At 45.3% G+C, this 8,936-nt stretch overlaps 1 protein-coding gene across 1 annotated transcript in view; it reads right to left on the reverse strand.

Moving 5' to 3' along the window:
* LOC103198903 (zinc finger protein 45) overlaps positions 1-8,200 on the reverse strand; it is a 15,945-nt gene extending 7,745 nt beyond the window's left edge. Inside the window, exons 1-3 of the mRNA XM_007943110.1 lie at positions 8,186-8,200; positions 7,623-7,749; positions 5,613-5,711 (exon numbers count right to left, since the gene is read on the reverse strand). Coding sequence (XP_007941301.1) covers positions 5,613-5,711; positions 7,623-7,749; positions 8,186-8,200 — 241 coding nt within the window. The remainder of the gene's footprint in view (positions 1-5,612; positions 5,712-7,622; positions 7,750-8,185) is intronic.
* Between the last annotated feature and the right edge of the window lie 736 nt (positions 8,201-8,936).

Below are 8,936 nucleotides of genomic sequence, written 5' to 3' on the forward strand. Positions count from 1 at the left end.
GGATCGGGCAGTGTTTCGTTCTGCTGTGCATGGGGTCGCTATGAGTCGGAAACGACTCGACGGCACTTAACAACAACAACAACAACATATTAACAATTAACAACTGACATACAATATATGTCCTTTATAATTTTACTGTCTTCTCCCACAAGAATGCAATACCCATGAGGACTAGCACTTTATATTCTTTACTGCTTTATCACCACTCCCAGTATGCTGCACAGGAAGGATTTAATAAATATATGCTGAATGAATTTATGAATCCCAGTTGACTTCTGTTATGAGTTGATTTCTGTCCTCCACATGAAAATATGTTCAAGTCCTTTGGTGAAATCAGTTCCTTTATGTTGCCTTTTGCCTTGGTTCTTTGGAAAAACTAGTCTCTCCCTAAGCCCTGAGAATCATCTTTGCCCTAGTTTTCTGCCCCAAAGGATTTTCTACTTTTGTCCAGGTTAACTGACATTTCCTGGGCAAGCTGTAAACAACTTGATGATTTGATACTTTTTTGTCTGACCCTGGGCTGCACCCTCCCCTGTAACTGGTCTATTTTACACACATTGCAGAGATTGGCCAATGTACTATAGACTGTGCAAATGAAGTGACTATGGTCCACCAAGGGGTTAGTTTGTGGCCTATTGGGAGGGCCATGCCTTAGAATTGACAAGGACTTTATGTATATATGCAGAGAGCCCCACATGAGTTTCAGAAAGAAGAAAGGAGAAAAGACAAAAGAGGCAAGAAGAGAGAAGCAGAGAGAAAGAGAGGTGAGAAACCACCTTAAAGAGTTGTGCCACAGGTCAAGTCTGAAACGCTGAAACCAGTGAGAGGCCAGGCAGGGGTCCTGTGGCAGAGTCAGCAGCAAGAGGCACAGAAGGAGCTTTGAGGCAGAATTGGCAGAAATAGACCTGGAAGGGGCCCTGCAACAAAGTAGGTGGCGACAGGCCTGGAAGGGGACCTGAGGTAGAGATGGTGATGACAGAACCAGAAGGGACCCTCCCGCAGAGCTGTTGGTGACAGCAGAAACCTGCTGCTAGGAACGCAGCTACAAAAGTGGATCAAAACTGCTACACTGGCTATGAGCTGGATCAGTCAGCAGTGGAAAGGCCAATAGCAGGGAGGCCAAAGGCAGAGAAGCTTGTACGGCTGACAGAGGGTGTGCTGGGCCAAGAGGCCTGTCCCGAGGGGACTGAGAGGAGCCTGTCCTGAGAAGGGAGAGAGGAAGCCTATCCTGAGGGGGCCAAGAGGAAGCCTATGCTGAAGGGGCCAAGAGGAGGCCTGTCCTAAAGGGGCCCGAGAGGAAGCCTGTCCTAAGAGGGCCACGAGGCCTGTCCTGAGGGGACCTAGAGGAAGCCCATCCTGAGGGGGCCGAGAGGAGCTGTTCTGCACTGAAGAAAGGAGGGATGTGCTCTCCACTTTGGGGGAGCCTTTGCCCACATGCTTCCTGATCCTGATTCCGAGCTGCATCCTGTTGATGCTGATCCTGAGTTGTAACCTGTTACTTCCTTACTAAGCCATTTAATCATTAAGTATGGTCTGTGAATTCTGTGTGGCAACTGCAACAAATGACCAGATGCGGCAGAGAGGTAGAGAGTGCCGTGGGGAGGGCAGCTGGGGTCAGAACTGGTTAAAAGGTTGGAGAGTGGAGGTCTGTGTGACCACCACCTCACAGGAGTCAGTTTTGGGCTGATGGTGAATCTCTTTCCTCTCCCTGAAGTTAGAGAACTTCAGGCCCTACCACTACACAAGCCCTAAAGCTCAGTATCTGTGCATCTGACCTTATTTGGAAATGGTATCTCTAGAGATACCATTAATTAATTAACAGGTCACGAGGAGTAGGGTGAGTCCTAATCCATTATGATTGGTATCTTTAGAAAAGGAGAAAAGACACAGAAACAGAGACACACATGGTGACGATGAAGGCAAAGATCAGAGTGATGCGCGTATGAGCCAAGAAATGCTGAGGACCATGGGAACCATGAGATGCTATGAGGGAGGCATGGGACAGACTTTCTCTCAGAACCCACAGGGGGAACCCGTCTTGCAAACACCTGATTTCAGACTTCCAGCCTCCAGAACTGTGAGGAAATACATTTCTATTGTTTTAAGCCAACAGAAGTCCTTTGGTGTGGCAGCCCTAGGAAATTAACACAACTTCTTGGTGAGAGTCTGGACCAAGTCAGAAAAGTAAGAGTCCTTCAAGTAAGTTATCCAAAATAGGCAACTCCCTGGGAACAGCAACTTTGCTGGGAAGGTGAAAGGCTTCACCAGATGCAGGGCTAAGCTAAGTCAATGTCACTGGTGAGAAAGTTAACAGCTGGCAAGAACCACTGCTGGATGAAACAAAACCACAAGTGGCCATGGGGCCTATGGATTGATGGCTTCTGAAATCTGTGTACTCTCTCCTTATGGTTTAAAAGTTCTTCTTTTTCAAGTAGGAGTTAGTATTTAGAGCCTTAGGAATAATACTGACTCTCAAAGCAGATTATGTAAAATGGATGGATGTAGGTAAATTGTAAGGAGCTATTCCAAAAGAGAAAGATGAGGCAGTCTGCTCTGTAAAGACTGACAGCCTTGGAAACCCCATGGGGCAGTTCCACTCTGTTTTACAGGGTTCCTATGAGTCAGAATGAAAGCTCTGGTAGCGTAGTGCCTAAGGCACTTGACTGCTAACCAGAAGGCTGGCGGTTCAAACCCACCAGCCACTCCTCAGAAGGAAGGCTGGGCAATCTACTTCTGTAGTGATACTGCCTCAGAAACCCAAGGAGGGGTCGCTGTGAGTCGGGTCCGACTTGACAGCACATAACAACAACAAGAGTCAGAATGGACTTGATGTCAGTGGGTTTAGTTATTTAGATAAATTGTCCTGTGGACCACACTAATGTTTTTCAAACTGAATGCTGGAACTAATTAGTAGAAATGAAATAAACCAACAAGCTTTTTACAAGCATTAATAGAATAAAAAAATATATTAAGCTGGCTTCATAAGCAATAAAGGCATCTCTTACCTTTACATAAATTACATCAAATGTTCATCAAAGTCACATATAAATATATACACACAACATGAATGTTTATATTGTTTATGCTATAAAATGTGTTTCTTCTTACTATGACTCAAGAACAGAAAAGTGTGAAATCCAGTGGCCTAAATAGTTAAAAAAAAAACAGAAAACCTCAGTGTTGTTGAGTCGGCTTTGACTCACAGCAACCCCCCCCCGCTTGGGTTTCTGAGGTGATATCACTATGGAAGTAGATTGTCCCATCTTCCTTCCAAGGAGTAGCTGGTGAGTTTGAACCACCAGCCTTCTGATTAGCAGCCAAAAGCCTTAGGCACTACGCCACCAGAGCTCCTGGAGGTGTCCATTTGTTCATGAAAAAAATAAATTGTTCAAATGGAAAGTTATATCATAATGATGAAAAATTAGGAAAAATGATAAATGTGTTCCTCTTGAGGTCACACTTACATAGTTTATATTTTCTGTATATTTTTACAAATTATCACTTTTAAACATATGTGTATGAGGATATGCCAAGTTGTGGAGGATGACTGTGCCCAGAATGAGTGTTTAAAATAGATTCCCTTTACCATTTCCTTGTTTACTAACTAGTCTTGTAGTTAAATAACTAGTTTTATAGTTAAACTACATCTGCCAATTCAGGACCATATGACTGGGGGACACCAGACTCAACTGGCACAACAAAATACATAAAAATCTTGTTCTACCATCATCGCAACAAAAATAACTAGTTTTCTAGAAAACAAAGGCATAACTAGCCACGCCGTGTTTCAAACAGGGATGACAAAAGAGTAGTAACATTCTTTTCTGTAACTCTTCCAAAGAGGTGGATGGCTGCCATGAGAAAAATCTTTGAAGGGAAAGACCAACTTGAAAGCTAGTTATTATCTAAGAATCTCTTTGCTGATGTAAAGTGCAGATAGTTTCTTTTATATGGGACCTGCCTAAAGATGGCTGTTAGAATCTACATTCTAAAATGTAGTTCTTCCAAGGCAAGGGGTGGGTGCAGGGAGGAAACGGGAAGAATGCTGTCACAGTGTGGGGATTGCAATAAATGTCACAAAACAGAACGTGTATGGACTGTTAAAGGGAAAACCAATTCACGAGGAAAAACAATAAATAAATAAAATGCAGTTCTTCCCCAAACAAGTATGGCTCACTACTGACAGCTGCAGGGAAGCCACGAGGGGAAAATGATACTCAAATCTGTTATAACAGCAAAACCCAAACTCGATCAGGTCTGAGCTAATGGACACATGGCTCTATCTATCCAAAAGCTCCTAATGAATTAAAGGAGCCCTGGTGGCACCGTGGTTCAGCACTCAGCAAACTGCAAGGTCGGTGGTTTGAACCCAGCAGCCACTCAACAGAAGAAAGATGTGGCAGCCTGCTTCCATAAAGACATTCATCAGGAAAACCTGTCTGGACCATTCTTTTTTCCTATACACTTGTTTACCACCCTTTAGATGTCTCCGTGACTAATGGAAAACCACTAACTCGTTCATTCATTCATTCAACAAATATTTACATATCCTCTGCCAAGTCTATTCTATACATTCAAAAAACCAAAAAAACACTGAAGATAGAAATGAACCAAACAGACAGAATTTCTCTTCTGCTAAGAGTATATTCCAGTGGGAATGCAGAGAGATAGACACGTCAACAAAAATACATGTTAAGGTGGTGAGTGGTGAGCAGCGCGTCAACACAAACACAGACTGAGGAGGAGGAGACTGAAGGAAAGGAAGGTAAGGTAAATACAGCGGCCACAGAAGGCTTTCTTCTGATGGGACACCTTAGAAGAGACCTACATGAAGGACGGGAGGGGCCGAGAAGAGGTCGGCAGAAAGAACATTCCAGAGAGAGGGGAGAACAAGTAGATGGTGACGAGGCAGAAGCATCCTCGGCAGAGCCGAGAGGCAAGTTTGGACGGAACAGACTGACAAGGCGGAAAGTGGTAAGCCATGTTTAAGAGGATGGGGAAGAGGGAAGGGCGGGCCAAGGGGACATTATAACCCGTTTAAGTACAGGCAGTTCCCGACTTATGACATATTTTGAGTTACCACGGACCATACTTACACTTGCCTGGTTTCTGTGTGTTTTTTTATGTGTCTAACCCTTAATAATAGGTACTACGTACAGTGCTCCAGCATGTAATTTCCTGATGTTCTCATGCTCAGATGTTCACTTGCAGAGGTTCAATGCTATGACTTACTGTTCTAAGCACTGCTGTATGGCAGGCTCTGGCAATAATAATGAAATTTTTTAAAAATGAGATATTTGGCTTATGTCAGAACCAACTTACGACAGAGTCACTGGAACAGAAGCCCATTGTAAGTTGGGGACTCCCTGTAACCTAGATTTTACTCTGAGTCAAATAAGAGGACACTGGAAGTTTTGAGTAGAGGAATGACGTGATCTAAGACTTCAAAAAGAATCACCCTGAGTGGAGAAGTGATCGCAAGAGAGCAAGGTGGAAGGATGAGAGCAGCATGAAGGCTCCAGCAAACCACGGCCTACATGGGGGCTTACACCCGTGCCACAGCCGTGGAGGTGCTGCGAAGCAGGACGGCGTCACAGCCACAAGGCTCTCACCTGAAGGGCTCTCTCTTTGGGTTGCTGGCTTCATCATCCAAAGCTTTTCTTCTCTCTCTAATGAGGAGGGGATTACTTCTGGAGTGAAGGACTGATGCCCTGTGAAAAGGTAGACACAAATGCTTAAAATTAATACACTAGAGACAAAAAAATTACTAACTATGGCTCCCACGGCATCATCTACCAAATAAACCAAACCAAACAAACTCACTGCTGTCAAGTCAGATCTGACTCACAGCGACCCCTCCTTGGGTTTCCGAGGCAGTATCACTAAGGAAGTAGATTGCCCCATCTTCCTTCCGAGGAGTGGCTGGTGGGTTTGAACCGCCAGCCTTCTAGTTAGCAGTCAAGTGCCTTAGGCACTGCGCCACCAGAGCTCCTCGGCATCATCTACAGGACACAAAAATTAATGTTTCCCAAACTTTTAATCATGTCCCACTGGAGAAAATATGTTTTACTCAAAGACCCAAGATATGTGACCAAAGTATAAATGCCTGAAAAAATGATCTGTTGTCATTACAGCCTCTCTCCGTCTCTTCATGCTGTGCAACTGTTGCCAAGAGCCCTGATGTTTTCTATTCTATTTTATTTCTTTACAATACACTGGGACAATTCATGAAAAGTGTTTTAGGACCCACTAACTGAGGACAACTACACCTTGAGAAAAGACAAACAATGGATAGCACGACTGCTTCACCTATAAAACATAAGCTTCAGCTGGGGGAGGAATGAGGCATTTGTGGTTCAGTATTAGAATTCTCAAGAGCTCTGGTAGCATAGTGCCTAAGGTACTTGACTGCTAACCAGAAGGCTGGCGGTTCAAACCCACCAGCACTCCTCGCAAGGAAGGTTGGGCAACCTACTTCTGTAGTGATACTGCTTCAGAAACCCAAGGAGGGGTTGCTATGAGTCGTGGCCAACTCAACGACACATAACAACAACACAACAACAACAGCAGAATTCTCACCGACCATGAAGGAGGCACTGGTTTGATTCCCACCCAGCGCATCTCACACACTGCCACCACCACGTGGCTGTCATGGGGACATGCGTGGTGCAAGGCTGCTGAACAGGGTTCACTGGTGTGTCTAGACTAAGGCAGACAGACTAGGTAGAAAGGCCTAGTGATGTACTTTTGAAAAGCAGCCAAGGAAAGCCCTAGGGTTCCCAACGGCCTGATCTGTAACTGATCATGTACTGGGCAGTGTTTTGTTCCATTGTGCACTGTGTTGACATGAGTCGGGGGCTGACTTGATGGCAGCTAACAACAATAGCCAGTGTGATGGTTATGTTTGTGTGTCAACTTGGCTGGGCCTGGTTGAGTGGCTGGGCAGCTGGTGGTAGTTATTCCCCATGAGGAGACTGGCAATCAACTCCATGGTGGGATCTACCACAAGCAGCTGAGTAGCTGCCTTTGGGATGTGGTCTGCTTCCTGTATATAAGCAGAAGCCTTGGGAATGGTGTCTAGCTTATGGCACACTTGGACCCTGCATGTAGCTGTGTCGTTGTTCAGCAGACTGCCATGCTCTGCTGACCTTGGGACTTACAATGGACTTGAATTAATGGCCTGCCATGTGGTTTGGTAACATCGGGACTGTGACTTTTTCCTTGTCAACCTTGGGGCTTCTCAGCCTCAGCAGCCAGCAACTGTCTGAGTGAAGAAACGCCTCTAGCTCCAGTGGGCCGGGAGCAGGAGACAGAGCTGGACCCCAAGGTTGAGGGGCTTTCACCCAGCCCCTAGAGCCTGGCACTTTGAACTTGGACTTAGAGCCTCCAAATTATAAGAATAAACTCCTGTTTGTTAAGGCCGTCCCATCTGTGGTATATTCCTGTCAGAGTGGCACTGGGGAACCAGGACAGCCAGGGAAAGGGACTAGAAAACTAGTCGCTCTCTGTCTCACATGGATTAGAAATTGGGAAACTATTTCACGAGCTCCAAATCCCGGAACACGCCGGGACACACAGACCCTGCAGGGGGCTGATGCCCAGTTAGAGGGCCCTGTCCTCACCCACAGAGACCAGGTTCCGGAAGTTCTCCAGCATCACCTCCTGGTACAGCTCCCTCTGGGCGGAGTCCAGCAGCCCCAGCTCCTCCTCGGTAAAGACCACAGCCACGTCCTTAAAAGTCACTGCTTCCTGCAATTACCAAGCACATCTAAATCTTATAACAAGGGCCCAGTGGATGAAGGGTAGCACCGAGAAAAGTGGAGAGGATGGGCAGAAAGTAGTCCTAGATTCCAAGGGACCACAGGCAACTCTATTATAATATAGTTAAACATGCCAAATAATGTATATTGTGTTTGTTGTTTTTTTCTCATAATAAATTCCAAAAAGCATCTTCTTACACAGACATTAGCTCAGCTGTCTGATTATTTCCTTATGACAAATTCCAAGTGAAAGCCACATTGTCAAAGAATATGCAACTTTAAAATTACGATTTATTATGCCACACAACAGGTCCTCAGATGTTAACTGTTCTCCTTAACCCTGACCCTGAAAGAGATATAAGATGTGTCTAATCTTTGGGAAATGAGATGACAACTTAAAACCTACAAAGGCAAGTCCAACTCACCTTGAACTTGGTCATTTTGTCCTCCTCCTTCCAGGGAAGGGCAGAGCCTTGGGAAAGAGGAAAAAAGTCATGAGAGTCCGGTAGACTCTGACCCATGGAACTCCTTCCTCTGTGTGGCTGCACCTGCTTTTAGCTTGATGGGTGGGGGCTGGATTCTAGATGCCAGTGACCCCACCAGCTGAGAGCCCCTACACGGTGAACCACCTGCCCAACCACACACCAGGGCCCTGTTACACACTCTCCCTGTAGCCCTCAAGGCATGATTCTGATTCTAGGGAGCATGGAAACTAGGATTCAAAGACTCAAAACTAAGAGTCAAAGTCCTACGTTAAGAGAACAATTTCTGGGGCCAAATGCCTGGGTATTCATTATTCATTATTATTATTGTTGTTGTGTGCCATTGAGTTGGACCTGACTCACAGTGACCCCTCCTTGGGTTTCCGAAGCAGTATCACTATGGAAGTAGATTGCCCCATCTTCCTTCCAAGGAGTGGCTAGTGGATTTGAACCGCCAGCCTTCTGGTTAGCAGTCAAGTGCCTTAGGCACTACGCTACCAGAGCTCCCATTAGCTATTATTATTATTATTAGCTACTCATTAGCTGCAAAATCTTGGACAAATTATTAATAACTCTGTGCCTCGATTCTTTCAGCTGTAAAATGGGAAGATTATCAATGCCTATCTTAAAGGATGGTTGGAAGGATTAAGTGAGTAGGCAGAGAACACAAGGCTACCTTATTTCTTGGAAGCTT

The sequence above is a fragment of the Orycteropus afer genome, unplaced genomic scaffold, assembly GCF_000298275.1.
Source record: "Orycteropus afer afer isolate SDZICR_OR568_19922 unplaced genomic scaffold, OryAfe1.0 scaffold00099, whole genome shotgun sequence".
In the NCBI taxonomy this organism is placed as follows: Eukaryota; Metazoa; Chordata; class Mammalia; order Tubulidentata; family Orycteropodidae; genus Orycteropus; species Orycteropus afer.